The sequence below is a fragment of the Sander vitreus genome, chromosome 13 (genome assembly GCF_031162955.1).
Source record: "Sander vitreus isolate 19-12246 chromosome 13, sanVit1, whole genome shotgun sequence".
Lineage (NCBI taxonomy): Eukaryota > Metazoa > Chordata > Actinopteri > Perciformes > Percidae > Sander > Sander vitreus.
In genome coordinates this window covers 4,451,069-4,468,581 of record NC_135867.1, presented here as the reverse complement: position 1 = coordinate 4,468,581, position 17,513 = coordinate 4,451,069, and the positions used below count along the sequence as shown (strand labels likewise).

Sequence of the window (17,513 nt, the reverse complement as noted above, 5' to 3'; positions counted from 1 at the left end):
AAAGACAGCAAACTTGACATACAACTGACACACTTTCTAAAAAAAACAAAACAAAAACATTCTATTCATTGTGCAAAGACCAACAACATCTGACATCAAACTAATGAAGCTGACTGACATGGTATATCTGTGTGAACCGATAAAGGCAACAAAATGAAGACAAGAAAAGTCGGCATGCGGTTGAAGGACTAGCGTCACACAGTAAGGCAACTGAACAACTCGTTGGCTTCCCCGCCTGAAAGCTCCACAAAAATACTGCTGAACAAAGATGTTAAATGAGCTTTTGGTGTTTCGGAAGTTGTTCCTCTGAGCTGTACTCAAGAGATGTTTTTTTTTAGAATTTCACTATGGTTTGTCAAGAATTGAGGTTTTACAGCACATGCTTTAGCACTTAAGTTTATACTTGTTTACTGCGGTTTTCCCTTGTAGACCTTAGATTTAGATAAAAACAGCTGATAACGTCCCGGAAGGCTTTGTGCACTTTGAGGAGATTTTGACAGGATTGCTGGAGTGTCTCAGACATTGTATTTGAAACATTGAATCATCAAAATGTCTGTTCTTATTTTGAGGCTATGAAACTTCAAAGTGAACTTCTTTAAAACTGAAGCTCTTCCTTCCTTTTCTTCCACGTTAACGTCAATGTCCACTATCATGCACAGTTTGTCCCGATAACCTAAACATTCAAAAATTCATACTCCTGTTAAAACTTCAAGACGACATGCCACAGGGTACAAAACACAGAGAAAAAAAAAAACAACTATAATCATCAACTTGAGAGCTAACATAGCTTATAATCAGAAAGGCAAAAACAAAACAAAAAACAAGAAGTGGGTTGGTGAATTTGGGAGCTTTCTGACAACATACTGTGTGTAGGCTATCACTTTGTGGACCAAAGTCCTGTAGTCCATGCCAGCCGTAGCTGGTAGGGAACGCTCTGCACTCCTGCATGGCCTGATTTCCTAGGTTGGGATCTACGAGGATGACCAAAGCTTTACACTCGGAAGCTCTCTCCTTTGCCGTCAATGTGGCGCAGACGAAGGTAGACATCAGTGCCGATGCCCTGCATAGACTGTACGGACAGAGAACCGCCCAGGTACTCAGCGTAGGCCCTGGATGTGGGCAAACCGAAACCAAATCTGCAGAAGACAAATACACAGACTTTTAGAAATCAATTGTCAATGCCAGAACGCCTGGTACCGTTTTTGTTAGTGTAGACTTAGGCAAAATCAACAAAAAAAACCCCACCTCATTTCAATGATTACACAAGCCAGGTCAAAGGGATACTTTGCCGATTTCAATCCAGCTCTGTGTCATCTTCGTGTGGGAACACACCATTTATCTAAACACACTGCCCACACTGGCATGACACAGAGCTGGATTTAAAATCGACAAAATCTCTCTCTAAGTGCCATTTCCTCTACATTTGTAAAAACTAAACAAGTACATTCTGCACTTTTAAATTCTCACCCATGCATAGGGTTGGATTGGTTTCCACTGTTGGTAATGTTGTTGAAGAAGTTGCTCATGCGGGGATCCTGTGCGCTCTCCTCAGCCGTGCTGAAGTGGTAGTCCATCACCTTGTCTATGATATTGTGAGGAATGCCGCCGCCACGATCTGAAATCCTTAAAAATAAAAAATAAATAAAAAAAATAAAAATTATCTTTGGAAGCTTTGAGCGACACAACAGTTGACTAGTGTCCTTTTCTTTGGCTTAAATTAAAACCCTCCAGCTTTCTTAAAACACCAGCTAAGACTCGTATTGTCATACTTGAGGCAAGGAGTTAATAGCAGCCACGCCGTAGGATTTGATTTATAGTTAAGTGTTGGATCTTATCCTTTGATAGCAACACCTGAAGGGGCTCTGCAGACAAACACCCCTATGGAACTTGAATATTGCTTTATAAATAAGTATTTTTCTTTTAAACCAGTAGCAATTGTACAGACATTTAGCCGCTCACCTGATGACAAAATCAATGTCGTTATTGGCAATGGTGACGACCACATCGGGCACATTGTATGGGGTGTCCAGATGGCTTTCCATGGTGGCCCTGAGGAGACAAATAAACGGATGTCATTGGGAGTAAATGGTCAGAGTGTAAAGTATGCTCTCATTTCATAAAAGACTCAACGGTCAAGTCTAGCTTGCAGACATGTTAGCCAGGGACAGCGGGGAACCCCCCACCACCCCATAAACTCATGAGGAGGAATACCTGCTAAAACCCATTATTAATTATTTATTTCACTATTAAATATATATTTAATATTATTTGTTGATTCCTATAGGCCGTTTTTTAAGAGTGATTGTTAAACTATATGAAGCACAGGTTATTACACTTTCTGTGAACGGTAGAAAAAAAACTGCAAAAGTCAACCTACTTTCACTAATAATTCATTCGAAAAAGGATACAAAGGGAGATGAATTATGCCACATTCTGCCCTGACTACACATTGGTGGAACGAGCTCCCGAGTCCCAAGCGACATCAGCACAGCAGAAACCCTACACATGTTCTGTCGCAGACTGAAAACGCACCTACTCAGACTGCATCCTGGCCCTATCTATTTCTTGTTTGTAAAATGTAGCACTTGAAGCAGTTTTGCTTATTTGATGAATTGTATGTACTCGCATGATTGGGTGGTTCAATGCACTTATTGTTAAGTCGCTTTGGATAGAAGTAAGGCTGGGACCATATGCTTTTGTCCCGATACGATTCTTTCACGACACATGGGTGCCGATTAGATTTGTATTGCCATTCTAGAAGTATTGTGATTCGATAGTATCGAGTATTGCGATTTTCTTTTCCTTCCTTAACAAAAAAAAGATGAATAATACACTTCTAGAGACAATATATCATGAGACATTTGAGAGAAACTACTTGTTTTCTAAGAAGAATGTCAGCCTGACATTTATTTAATTTGTAAAGAAGTACATAACATGTATTTTCTGCATTTTCTGATTTCACTCTGTTTTGCTGGAAACAAATATGATGTAGTCGCTGTCTGCGGTACCGTATAAACAGAAAATATTTAGGTCAATCATTGGTAAAATTGTCGCAAAAAAAAACAAAAAAACAATACGTATGATTTCCAAGTTTTTTTCCCCCCACACCTAGATAGAAGTGTCAGCTAAATGAATGTAATGTAATTGTGGGTTGTACCGAGAACTGACTGTATCATTCCATCCAAACTTGAGAAAAAGAAAATGCTACACTGTGATTTCCATCTCTAGATCTCAAGGTCTTTCAACAACAGGAGATGGATGAACACCGACATGTGCAGTATGTATGAGTGGTGAGGTTACCTCATGGCATTCTTGAGGAGCTCGGGCAGGATGTAATCCAGAGGCAGAGGGATGAAGGGGAAGCGAGCTGCCACGTGTCCGTTGATCCTCACTCTGGGCGAGTTACCGTACTGGTGCTCACACAGGCGCCTGGTGGACCGGAGGAACCGTTAATGTTTACCATGGTCACCGTCCCAGTTTAGTGTTTTAACAGGCTAGCATTTGATTATTAGCACTAAACGCAAAGTAAAGCTGAGGCTGATGGGAATGCCATTAGTTTTGCAGGTATTTGGTCATAAACCAAAATATTGCACAGATTCAATTTTGACCGGACGAGGGTGCTAGATAAAAAGTTAAGGGGTCAGCAAAGCTATTACAATTCATACTAAAGGCCAATTTATGCTTATGCATTAAATTGACGCCGTGGGTACGTACGTAGATATGTGGAGATACAGACCCTACGCCGTAGCCTGACATACAACTACACGTCGCAGCGACGCAACAACTGTGATTGGTTCACTTGGCCGTGGCTTGGCAGCGTTGCATTCCCACCTTCTCATTTCCTGGTTCTCCTTCTCCATAAGCAGCATGAAACCAAGGAGAGGGTTAACAATTCCTGCTACAGATTTCCCACCGTGGTCAGAAAGCACAGGGGAGACACTGTGTTTCTCTCACTATAACTCTAGAGTCGCTACTCGCTCTGAAGCTAATCAGTGTCACTCTCTCCACCACACACACACACCCACCCACGCACTGCTATTCTCCTAAAGAGATCGGCGCACACACCAACACACAAGTATAAACTTCCGCCCACGGCGAAAGCTCTGCGCGGAGCCGCCGCAGAACCATAAATCACACTTAAGTAGGACTTAAAGTGTGAACCAAATTGCATTGTATCCAGCCAATATTTGTTGAGATATATATAGAAATGTATTGTAATTATACTGTAAAAGTGCTGATTTCATTGTGTTCACCAGCTGTACACTGCCCCAAACAATAACAGATACATTGATCATTTCCAAGCTGATTATTAGTCCACAAAGTGTGTGAACTTTCTTTGTGAACTTTCTGTAAAGTCTGTAAAAATCACAGACTCTAAAGAGGTCATTTTGATAAGATTACAGAAGGTAAACAAGGACGATAGCTCATATCTCATTCACAGCTCCAGGCGCTGAAACACATTTGCTTTTGAGTTTATCAGCTGAACTTTGACTTCCCTCAGTCAACAAAGTGCTCATTTAGAAGGGGAAAGTCATCTAAAGGGGATAAATAAACACTTACCTGGCAAAGTCCACCCACTTCTCGATGATCTTTTTCGGGGAGAGACGTCTGCATATCATCCCAACAAAATCAGGCTGAAACAAGAAAAGAAATATTTAACTTTTCACTCAAATCAAAGAAACGGTATATATTTTTTTTTAAATAACTGACTGTAGTTTTATTCAATCTGTAATAATAATAATCTTTATTTATAGAGCACTTTAAAAAAAAAAAAAAAACTGTTGTAGTTGTGTGGGATTTTTTCTCCTACTGTAGATCCTGCTCCTTAATTAATTAATTCACTTGCTGCGACATTAAAATACCATTTCAACTGCAAATACAAACTTGCTTCCCAACAGCTAAAAGTATTCCCCAACAAATGCACTGTATCCTCTTGTTTAAGTAATACTTGCTAAAAACTACAATAACCAGCTGTTTTAGGAAATGACAACAAACGACCCTAACTCTAGGCTAACCACGTATCCTGCTCCAGGGAAACAACACAGGACAAATGTTTAAACTAAGTTTGAATCCCAGAAACACTCAGACGTACATTGTCCTCGTGGAGGGCGAGGTGGTGCGTGGCCAACATTCGGATTCCCAGACGAGAGCACAGTGTTGTATCCAGGAAGCTGCGGAGGATCGCCTCATCCTGCAATAGTAGGAAAAAACAGCTACTGAAACCCATCAAATAAAGACTGATTTGCTCTAAAATCTAAAATATTAACCTCTGAAAACGGGCAAATCTCAACGAACCACCGAGCCCCGGTAGTCCATTAACCCAGAAACGGTGACTTTGCCCTGGGTATGTAGCACAGCGGGCTGCCGCTTTCTCGTCAGACTGTGTGGAGCTCCTGAAGTCCGACACGTCTTACCAAATTTGAAATTAGCCATCAATTTTCGTAAAACAGCCCATATTTGAGCTTTATATAGTTGATTTCTCACATAAAAAAAGTCTCAGAAGTGAATTTAGTAACAAAATAGCAGACAAACAATGCATTGCAGTGTCTGAAATATGAGACCTGCTGTCTCGTCTCCAATGTATGTGTATGTGGTTCGCTCGACCAATCAGTGCACCGCTCTTCTAAATATTCATGAGCATACCATATTTTGGAAGAAAAGCTCTTGTTCAAAATAGGGCCATATTCACAGGGTAGTTTAGGGCCCATAGAATAGCACTCGGGCCATTTTCAGCCCAACCAATGTTACATACCCTATTAGGAGACCTTAAGGAACAGTGTGAAATACCCTATATAATCATTCTATCACCCCTTTAAGACCAGATTAGTAGATTTCATTAGCAAAAAATGACGGATTCAAGAAACCTTTAACGCTTTTTAAGACATGAATTTAGAACCTTAACAGAATCTTTCCGACAGCCGAAGGACCCTTAAATTACGCTGATGAAAGTATAGAAATGTCCTCAATTTAATACTCTACACAGGCTATCATTGCAAAATTATTTGTGGGGAATCCTTTCCAACATGGGGTCCATCCTGCAGTTTTGGAGGTGCAGTTGTTACCTGGATGTGTCGGCGACACTCTCTGAAGCCCTGGGCCAGCATGGTGACCACATCTTTGTGGTCGTCCAGCAGCTGCTGCACCAGTTTACAGAACTGTGCCTCCTCGTCCTGATCTTTGATCTGTAAACAGAATGGGACACGTCAGATCAACTCTTTAAAACGTGACATTATAAATTACTTTTTTTTTTTCTCCTTCAATTAATTTATTGAAAGCATTTGACATTGACATGTTTTAATTATGTAAAGACATATTCAAGGAGTTCAGATCGAGCCTGTATCAGGGCCATATTTAGTTCAATGTGTTATATGTCACTATTTCTGGTAGCCTACTGTACTTAAATGGCCAGTATGTACATTATTTTCTTTATTCATCGAAGCCTCTGTGTTTACAGGCTTGTGGTGATGCGCAATGTGCTACAGGTGCCAAAAAAAAAATGCCCAAAAAAAAATCTGTTTGGTACTGCCAATTTGTTTTGTTTTGTCATGGTTCATATGTGCGATAAACATTACACTTTGTGAGAAAAAAATCGTGGCAGAGAATCGTGATATCAATTCTAAGCAAAAAAAAAATAATCGGGATTGATATTTTTCCCCCGAATTGTGCAGGCCTAATAGAGCATCTACTTTGTCTCTTCTTTTTTTTTCTCCTATCGCTGTTAAGTTGTTAACAACAGAAATTTTTAAGTTTTTACTCACACCATCAATGAAACTACACTTCCTGCACAGATGTTTCACAACAAAGGCCTTCCACCGTATCAAAGAGCATAATCCCTCCCATTTTCTGGCTTTTAATGTGAAAAGCCTGCAGAAAGTGTTGAATTCCACTGACAGTAGCTTCACAATGATTAAAAAAAGTAGAAGTTACTTGAATTAATGAGCGAATGAAAACAGTATTTCTGTTGAAAAGAGAAAGATACTGTTGGCTAGTGATGGAATTAGTGCTGTGGAAATATGCATTATGTACATTATTAATACATTATAATTTAGGCTACCTATTACAGTACAGGTAACTTCACCCCCTTTTTAATGTGGTTTAGTCAGTCTTTATTGGCTATAGCACCCAGAGTCAAAAAAAAGCATGGGTAGTCGATTCTTACAAATAAAAGATCTTATGTTGTCCGATAATCAAATATCTATTTCTTAACCCACATAACAGTTCAGAACTATTATAGTCAACTCCTGCTGGTGTCACTAGAGCTTCTGTTTCTTCAGCATTAGGAAAGTTAAACTACATCCAGCATGAGGGTGCATACCTTTACATGTATGTAAGATGTCATGTTTTTTTAGCTAGCGTAGAATGCGGTAGGGCAACTTTTCAGATCAGACTAATAAATGTAAATAAAGGAACAAATGGGTGCCAGAATCTCTACAGTGCAGAAGAGAAAACGTGTTCTGGCATTGTCTGCGGTTTTACATATACTAACACAGGACCAAATGAACAAACTTATATCTTCCAAGAGCTCAACATTGGGAATAGAGTTAAATACAGAGCCGAGGCTAAGGTGGTTTACTGTCACTGTCAACCAAGAAATAACTGAAGAAGCTTGGCTTACATTCCACACTGTGCATGTTTACAGAAACTCAATCCATCCTGACCTTGGGCTGGGCGATATACAGTGGTTCCCCTAGGTTGACTGCTTCAGCCTGGCGGATGGGTCCGGAGGGGTGCTACCACCACACCAAATTCCGCTTTCAATTGAAGACTTTAAAGTCCCTTATTATATTTATCAGTTACTTTTCAGAATCGAGAGGAACCACTAGGCATGATTTGGCACTTTTAGCTGGTTCGCCTGTTACTCCCGTTATTTCTTTACAAACAACGTAGCATTTAAAAGGCTATTTTCTTTTTTTATTTTAATTTTTTTAAATGGAGTCCGAGGCAGTGCTCACTCCACATCAAAACGCTACATTACATCAGTTCAAGCAAACTTCACGGAGAACAGTGAGAGCAAAACAGTATCACTGATCTATTTTAACCGACAATGTTATCTTCACATTAATTGCGGTTTAGATAACACTCGACTGTCCTGCTGATACAAACATGAACTAACCAGACACTTGCCTCGTTCATGGATTCACGGCAGTGCGTTGCTGCAGGATGAATATGGGGGAAACGCAATGGATATTTGCCGAACTTGACAAATGAAAAGTATTTTCTCATTTTATTAAGAACTTTAGTGGAAAATGAACACAACGTGCAAGGATTTGCACGTTGTGTTCATTTTCACGTTTATTCATACCTGTAAATCAAATACCTTACCTGAATAATGGAAAAAAAGAAAGAAAAAAAAACTTAATGGAAATAGGAGTAAGGGCAACATGCGGATTGGCTAAGTGCTGAACAGATCGACCAATCCTGGGACTGCTACATGCAGGCAGATCAAAAGTCTTGACAACAAATTGTCACTTCCTGTTTTTGATCATGAGTAAAACCGCTCCCTGAGAAATGAAGTCATGACCCTCTGTGTTTCCTGTTTGTCTGTCTCTGTGTGTGTGTGTGTGTGTGTGTGTGTGTGTGTGTGTGTGTGTGTCACTCACCGAGGGAAAGTCAATGAGCATGTGGTAGGCTCTGATGTACAGTTCATGCTGCAAGAAAGCACAGGAGAGGTGGAGGCTGTAGTTAGACAGATTTTCTGTGATCGTCCATCCAACCATTAAGCATCACATCACCAGCACCGGCCCCCTGACTGGGCCCCGCACCACTGACAAGTCACACGTGACTAATATTACACAACATTTCAGGATGCGTCCAAACAAAATTGAACAACTCCTCCCCAGGAAAAAAAAGCTTTGGTCCACAGTTAAGAGTATTAAGGACTGGACTATATTAAACTTTAATTCATAATCTGGATGTGTATCTGTTGAAACTCAAAATCAGCTTCAAGTATTGTTTTCTTTTTGATAGAAGAGCAAGTAAAGCCCCCCTGGCCTACATTACAACTGGGGTGTACAAAAGGAGCGGCGTTTATGTAATCCAGCTCAGACGAGCTCCAGAAAGGAAGGAATCTAGGTGAAAGTTCATCAGCAAGACATGAAGAGGTGGTCAATCGTACTGCTGGGAAAAACAATGTTCCCACCCTGGAGACAAACCACAAACTCCCACTGAAAATAAAAGAAACATGATACGTGTTTCTGTGACCCTGAATAGGATAAGTAGTTACAGATAACTGATGAATGATGAAGTTGATACATCTAGACTTTTACATAATTTCATTGTTTGTGAATCTGCTTGCAAATTTTCTTTTAAGATTATTTTTGGGGCATTTTTAGGCCTTTATTTATAGAGGAAAGACATGAAAAAGGGAGAGAGGGGGAATGACATGCAGCAAAGAGCCACAGGTCAGAGTCGAACCCACGGCCACAGCGTTGAGGAGTAAACCTCTATATATGGGCGGCTGCTCTACCAGGTGAGGTAGCCAGGCGCCCCCAGCCATGCAGATAGTTTTGGGGATTTTATTGGCTGAGGTTCTAAGACATCTCTGTGTGTGGCTTGTGCCACCACATTCATACAAGGGGGTTTAAAGGAATTTTGTTTGTCCAAAATGGCATTTGAAAAACTCAACTACAATGCATCTTTCCACGAACTGTGCCCTGGTTGCTCTGGATATTCAAAAAAACTTCACTGTGGACAGTTGTCATTGGAATGACCTTCACCTGAAGAAACCAGTCCCTATGAAAAGTGTTAAAAGTAGGAAGTGTTTGGAAATTGTCATGGGCAGAACCGCATTTAACAAAACAAATGTAGTACCAGTATCACCGGTTCATACAATAGGAGACGACCCCCAGAAATTTCTACTTAGCTACAGGCTAATTCACTTACTTTTTAAACTAGCTAGCCAACAATGTAATGTTTTGTGGAGGAATAGATACAGGCTAATTAACTGACTTTTTAGCTAGCTAGCAAACAATGTAATGTTTTGTTGAGGAATAGAGAGCAGCCAAAGATTAATGGTTTGCCCTCTTTTGTAGCCTTTAGGATGTCCTTCCTTTCATTCAAAGTTCAGCCATGACACTCCCGTGATGTGGCCTAGTTGTCACTTTCTTATTATAGAATCTGCTGCATGGCCGACGCGACGCTCCCTCGCTTCATGTACAGCTCCAACACTGTGGCCAGGAGCAGTGTGTCTTGAGAATTGTGTTCTTACCACTTGCAGAATGGTGGGGTTGCAGCCAATGATGAAGGGCAAACTGCGGAAGCCCTTGATGCGATGGGAGATTCGTACAGGCAGCTCTTTGTGTAGGTACTTGGCACTGCTCTGAGATCGCATGCACACAGAGACGATAGAGAAAAGCAAGTGAGTAAAAAGTCACAGAGATCAAAGAGCTTCTCATTAAAAAGGTACACTTGGCAGTTCTCTCAATGTGGCTGAAATATTTACCAAGACGTGGTGTCCATCGGGAGACTTCCCAGAATACAGCAGGGTTGCTAAGGTCAGTCGCACTGAGGCCTGGGGAGACATTAACACGTACGATCACATACACATTTACAGGTCACGTCACACGTCTTGAAAAACGTGTCTATTTTGCTACTGGAGAGACTATCACGTGTTCAGAGTAGTGCTGGGTATCATTTAAATAAAAAAAATTACGATACCGGTACCAATACCAGTAGCCTTAAAGGGATACCGATACCAAGAGAGTACTTCATTCTATACCCATCATGTGAATGTGAATGGAAGCAGCAGGTGCCGTGATAGTGGGCCAATCACACATCACATTTAACCGAGGAACGCTTGCAGTGATTTGCTGCAAGCAAACAAATAGATTTTTTTCTAGATCAGGGTACAAAAAGGATCTAAAGCAGGTATGGTTTGACTGGAGAACTGGAGTACACTACCTGTTACTGGGTTGTTTCGGTCGATACCTTAGAAGGTGCAAATTTAAATGCATTTAAATGTATAAAAAATATATTTTTGTGTGCAGTCAACCAAGCTCAGCCACAGAAAGTCACTCATGCTGAACATGTATTACGGGGGAGAAACCTGTTATGTGTCTCCAAACAGTAAGTGGATAAGGACTGGATTCCAGGGTACTGATTAGATTACAAATTCAATGGACAACTTTACACCTACAGGACAATGATGTGCAACATGATCCCAAGGTAGCGCATGGTCACATCAACAGGATAGGCACGCTATAGTATAAAAAGTCTTGAAAATAAACTGTACTAAGTGCTAAGAATATGTAGCTGTTGACACATATTAAACCTGCTTGTAAAGACAGCCTTGATAATATAGCTGCAGCCAATAACATCAAGGTTATGCTCAGCATTGGTATTGTCAATGCTTGCTAAAACCCTGTTTACACCGTGCATTAACATGCAATCTGTTTGGATAAGAAAACATGGATGTTAATGAAAGGTGTAAAAAACCAGCAGAAGGCAATTATGATTGGATCAGCCAGACCACATATGGAGGTAGTTAGGCTCAAATTGGGATCAGATCTCATGTTAATACTAGGGCTGGGTGAAAAAATAATTTGTTTGAGTGATCTGATATCAATTAATAAAATCCCCAAATTGATCTTTTTATATATGCTTTTTCACCTGTTGATGTGGTGAATTGATCCTCTTTTTGGGGGGTCACTTCTTAAAAAGGTACAATATGTAACTTTTCTGCATTAAAATGTCTAAAAACGACCATACCTATGTTATATATTTTTTTGAGTTGTGTAGTTGCACTATCATACAATGTCACAGAAAAAAATACTGGTATGTACTGGTAATGCTTTTTCTGCCAAAATGCATCATTTTGTGATTAATAACATGCCACTTTGCAACACAGTAATACAGCAAAAACCTTATTTATTGATACATGTAAATATTAATCCATCTTAATGTTACTACAATGTATGTGCTGGTTGACAAGTAGCTAACATTAATGCTAGCTAATGCTTGGTGGATGACATCATAGGGTTACAACATTGTTCAACGCGCTCATCAAGTTCTTAGTAGTATGATTGTTTTGACCATGGATAAAAGCAGCACTGCGCTAACCCACAAATAAGTTCACTAGTAACGTTAACGTTAGCTGTATAGACAATTAATCTAATGCTAATTTAGCCAGCTAGCACACTCCGCTCTGCCTGCCTCACTCCCCTGGCACAAAGAGACATCATTCGGGATGATAGCTGTCAACACAGCCGGGACATGTAGCAATAGCTAGTTACCGTTAGCCCCAGCCGGTGCTTACGAGGCTATCGCTAGTTTAATGAAGCGTCGGGAAACAGAGAATATCAGACCCAGACATCTTAGTCACAACATCGGTCATCCATAATGTTAGCTAGATAGCTACGTCTCCGTAAACGTTAACTGTGTTTGTACCGAAAATCTCCTCCCAGCCGAATTTCTCCCCCCTTCGTGTTTAGCTGTCTTTACAGTTAGCTAGCTAAATTAACCCGACAACAGGTGTATTAAGCACCAAAACTTAAAGTGAAGAAAAGTGAAGGGGGAGATCGGGCAGCTGGGAGATGTTCTGCTGCTACACAACAGGCATCGAACATCATCGCCATCGCGGAGAATCCCCACCCACACCCGTCTCTCAGCCACGTTGAGTAGCTAACTAGCATTACAACAAACCCCGTCTGCCCGGTAAAATCCAAAAGGTGACATTGCCATGTGAAATAAACTGTGATAGTGTGGTAAAACCTGCTAATGTTAGCCGCTAATGTTAGCTTACCGGCTCACTAGCTAACTGGTCAGCTACCAATACAGATTGAATCAAGAAAAACTTAATTATGTTGGGGAAACTGCAGCCATTTTATTAGCATGATATGAATAAACGTTACTAAACGTAACGTGAATAAACTTGAATGGGTAAACTCGTCAGTGAACAGTATTCTAATCAACGATAGCAAAGAATTTCTAATAAGGGAAGAAGTTCCACTCTCTCGTTACTTCCGGCTTCTGAACTGGTTGCAGTTCCACCAGAGTTCCATATAGGGGGCGCTCACAGGCCAGTGCAGAATGAATGGGACTCTATGGAGCTATACCCCTCAAAATCCACTTTTCTCAGGATATCATTTTTTGTCTAGTAATTTGAATGTTGCATTCGAAAGGGGAGGCTAAGAAAATACACACTGCTGGGTGTTAAAAAAAGCCTTTTAAAATGTCAATGACGTCATACACATATACGGCCAGAGATACTGCTTCACGGCAAGCTCTGAGTCGCTTCCTTTGTTCTCTGGAGGCATCGACGACACAGCTGACAGGTTAGGCTCTCCCTGTTAATACACGTGCTAGAAAGAGGTTTGCTAATGTTTTAAAGACCACGCCGAAATATTCACTCTGACATTCTGGTTCTGTTTGGATGCCGTCAAGTGGGATCTCCGATCGTAATCAGTCCTTCACTGACCAATCAGCATTCATTAGCAGAATGCTAGCGTGTTATGGGCAACAATGACTCAACCTGTAAGAAATCGAAAGGACACAGACGGGCTTTGACGATAGCGTTTAGCAATAAAAACTCCCATAATTCCACGAAACTTCCCTAAGTCATCAAAGTCCGTGTTTACAATCCATTCTTTTGGTTGAAAGACCCCTAGCGGCAGAAAGTTACATATTGTACGTTTAATGTAAACATAAACCTGGTGCATTAGAAAAATATTTGAGGTTTGCTTCTTGCTTGTACAATTTACAGCATAAGTCTGTGTCTGAAAATCTCTTTTATATCAAAGCAAAATTGGTATTGTAACTGAAATGTCCTTAACTTAAATTATATTGAATCAGAAATGTTATTGAATCATCATCATCCTTTCGAATCGGAAAATCATTGCCGATGCCCAGCCCTAGTTAATACCAGGTGTAAATATGGGCCTAACTGGCAGTCAGGGACACCTAAGTCAAACAGCTATTAATTGTAAAAGCTGTAGCTGTGTTTACCCTGCTATAGTCTATATCTATGACGTTCCACTTCATGGGTTTTCTCCGGTCCCTCCGAAATTCCACCGGATGTCACTCTTTTCGGCCGGATGTCCATAACCTTCCTCTTTCTTTGTGATGGAATTTTAAATTCCGGTGGATTTCTGAGGACTATGGTTAACTGCTCCTCAGATCTCTGCAGGGTAAATCCAGACAGCTAGCTAGACTATCTGTCCAATCTGAGTTTTCTGTTGCACGACTAAAACAACTTTTGAACGTACACACGTTCCACCAAAACAAGTTCCTTTCTGAGGCTATTTCGCAGTGGCACCGTCAGGTGCCTAGCACCGCCCAAGATGATTTCGATTGGTTTAAAGAAATGCCAAAAAACCAGAGCACTTTTTTCTCCCATCCCGCAATGCTGTGTGGACTAGCCAGACTCTCCTACGCAGTGCTGTGAAGGAAGGTCTGGCAATGCGAGACTAACCCGGCTATGACAATGTGAAAAGGTTGTCTAAAGTGCTTCTGTGCAGATCTGGAAAGTACAAGTACACAATGTACACATGGGAAATCTAACCTGATTGTGGCTCAAGAGAAAAAAGTCACAAGACAAAAACTGCAGCTGACTGCAATCAGCCATGTGTGTGGTTTTTGAGATCAGTGGCTACATGCACTTAAATTTGCATTTTATTTTGTACAACTACATTTTTCAATTTCAGCTGACAACATTAGAGTAGGGAATTGTATGATTTGAACTTGACAGGCAGCTGCAAATTCCTTCCTCATTCAACTGTGAAGAAATACTTGCAATATGTGTGTGTTTTGCTCCACACAGAGTGAAAAAAAGCTGACCAGACAGCTGGAAATCATATGACACACTATTGAGGCATCCATCTTCTTGCCAGGCATAAGAACTCTTTGGAAAATAATGGTTTGAAAAAAAGAAAGAAAATATTTTTAACAAATAAGAAGGAGGAGGTTGCTGTAGATGCATTTGTTGGTAAAGAGCTATCCATGTTTGCCGTTTCCGTAAATACAAATATAAGTGCTTGTATAACTGAACTGAGTATAACTTGACCTCCATTGCTTTAACGTAACACCGAATGACCACTTTTCTCGGTCAACATCAGTAACAACAAATAATTTGAGCTGGCAATACTTCTTAACATGATGGCTTTGTTCGAGATTAAAGAATGTCAGTAGCTAAACATAATTTTCTCATGGAGCTGCATTCATGTCCTCTGGAGAAAATCTTTCAATAGCGGTTAGGATTAACGTAACGGGCTAGGAAATTTTGGATTTTCAAAAATATGTATTTTCGTTCACTTAGCCAGCTAACGTTAGCTTTGAAGCGGATCGGTAATCTATGTTGGAGAAATACGTATGTATTGTCTTTTCAGTGGCCAATGAACGCAACACGAACCTTGCTAACAGCTAGCATTACTATCAAGCTACATCTAGCTTTCTCCCTCGTTGCCCGTTCGGGAAGGTGCATCGGCAAAAAAAGTCACTTCATTACCTTTTCTGCGGAAACGTCGATTGCGGACTGGTTGTAAAACGACGTGACAGTCTTCGACCGCTCTCTTGCCATCTCTGAGAACCCCTGCATCGAGGACGTGGACCGAAATCTGCGGCTTCCCGTGCTTGACATCAGCGGCACTGTTTTGGTGAGGGGATCCAGCAGGAGGCTGCCGAACCTCGGCCTGGCCCTGCTGGTAGCACCGCTCAGCATCTCCACCGCTATACTTGTCAGTCCCGGACGCATGTGGAAACGAACTGTGTGTGTGAACACGGCTGTCCTGTTCCCGAACTAGCGCTAAATTCTAGAGTTGCAACAAGGCCATTAGGGTCGCGTCGTAATGGTGCACAAAGGCACGTTACGTATCTGAGTACAGTAGAGAGAGGGTACAGGAAGGGCTTTGTGCGCATTGGCCAGTGGGGGAGAGATCTGGGGCGACGACATGAAATAAGAACCAACCAGTCAGTTAGAGGCGGAGCGAAGAACCACACCAACAACGCACACTGTCCAGCTGCCGTCGGTAAACAAGTATCTCAGCCTGATCGGATCCCTCTATTACTCCCCAAACACAAATAAGATAAGACAAGGTATTTAGCTATCTTTGGGGAAATTGCTGTGCAGCAGTTGCAATACAAAATTCAAAGAGTGCAGTTACAAAGAATGCAAATATACAAAAGATAACAAATAAGTTAAGTACTGCAACATAGAACTAATTTGAAATACTTTATATATTGTTGTGTAGCTTAACCTATAATAACACACCGTCATGTATTAGTTTATTTATATTTTGTATTAGTTATCTAGCTAAATATGCAAAGGCACTAAAGCTGTCAAATAAATTTAGTGGAGTAAAACGTACAATAGTGGCTTCCAAAATGTAGTAGAGTGTAATGTAGCATAAAATGGAAATACTCAAAACTGTACTTAAGTACAGTACTTAGTAAATACTTACTAAGTAAAGAGTAAAGAGACTACTCTGTCTCTTTGGCCGGCTCGCAAGCCCAAACTAGTGTGTGCGGCGTGCCTGTTGTTTTGTTTGCGGCCTAGCTAGATCCGGTGTGGGGTTGTAGTTTTTCTAACGTTACTAGTTGATGCAACAGCATGTGAAAAAAACTACAAAGTTTGCTAGGCCAAAAAGAACGTTAATCTCGCGATAAAAAAATTGACGCCGTTAAAATGGGTTTGCATTAACGCCGTTAATAACGCGTTTAACTGACAGCACTACTTTAAACCAATCACAATCGTCATGGGCGGCACTAAGCTCCGCACTGAGCCGCTGCGAAGGAAGGAACTTATTTAGGTGGAACGTTCAAAAGTTGTTGTCGTGCCAGAGAAAACTCAGATTGGACAGATAGTCTAGCTAGCTGTCTGGATTTACCCTGCAGAGATCTGAGGAGCAGTTAACCATAATCCTCAGAAATCCACCAGTTTAAAATTCCAACACAAAGAAAGCGGAAGGAAATGGACATCGGCAAACAATCCCGGAAGTGGAACGTCGATTACATAGACTAGGCACCGAGTGACCCCCTCCATCTCCAGCCCATTATCCATTGTATGTAAACTGTTGCTTCCAAATTCCCATTTAATAGTAACTACAGTAGTACTTTGAGTAGTATATTCCTATTTAACACTCATCCCAGAAAGAAAAGAACGTGGTACCCAATGCATTAAACAGAAGACAAGGATGACACATCATGAGGAAAAGGAAATCTGCTTTTTTACATTTTACACTGAGCAGGGATCAGATTTGGAGCAGGAGTTGATCTATGTTATAGCCTACAGTTTTACTAATCATTGTTTTCCATTCATTATTCATCATTCGTCATGAATGGCTTGTAGTAATATCTAGTCCCAAACTAGATTTTAAGCAGGACCTTGTGGCTTTATTAGTTATCCCAGTCTCCAAGGTCCACATTACTTTATAGTTGTACACTTTTTTTTGCCTGTGAAGTTGATATCTTCAAACATCTATACCCGTACCCATCTTTTTAAACGTTTGCAGTTATTCTTGGAATAAAAAATAAAAAAATGCTGATTGCTCCCGGCCTTTAAATAATTTAAAAGAGCCGCAGGG

At 40.8% G+C, this 17,513-nt stretch overlaps 1 protein-coding gene across 1 annotated transcript; it reads right to left on the bottom strand.

The window, feature by feature from the left end:
- Positions 1-298: 298 nt before the first annotated feature.
- Positions 299-15,845, bottom strand: bckdk (branched chain ketoacid dehydrogenase kinase). Its single transcript, XM_078265644.1, has 11 exons — positions 15,440-15,845; positions 10,442-10,510; positions 10,208-10,318; positions 8,601-8,648; positions 6,063-6,182; positions 5,093-5,191; positions 4,561-4,634; positions 3,301-3,429; positions 1,960-2,049; positions 1,468-1,623; positions 299-1,136 (listed from the first exon to the last, which is right to left on the bottom strand). Exons 1-11 carry the CDS (start codon positions 15,683-15,685, stop codon positions 992-994), a joined length of 1,287 nt encoding a protein of 428 aa, XP_078121770.1. The 5' UTR covers positions 15,686-15,845; the 3' UTR covers positions 299-991.
- Positions 15,846-17,513: the final 1,668 nt, after the last annotated feature.

Coding starts and splice junctions, on each gene's coding strand:
- bckdk (XM_078265644.1), bottom strand. CDS start 15,685: ATGCGTCCGGGACTGACAAGTATAGCGGTGGAGATGCTGAGCGGTGCT. Junction 10,511..15,439: donor TCGACGTTTCCGCAGAAAAG/GTAATGAAGTGA, acceptor ATGTCTCCCCAG/GCCTCAGTGCGACTGACCTT. Junction 10,319..10,441: donor CCGATGGACACCACGTCTTG/GTAAATATTTCA, acceptor ATGCGATCTCAG/AGCAGTGCCAAGTACCTACA.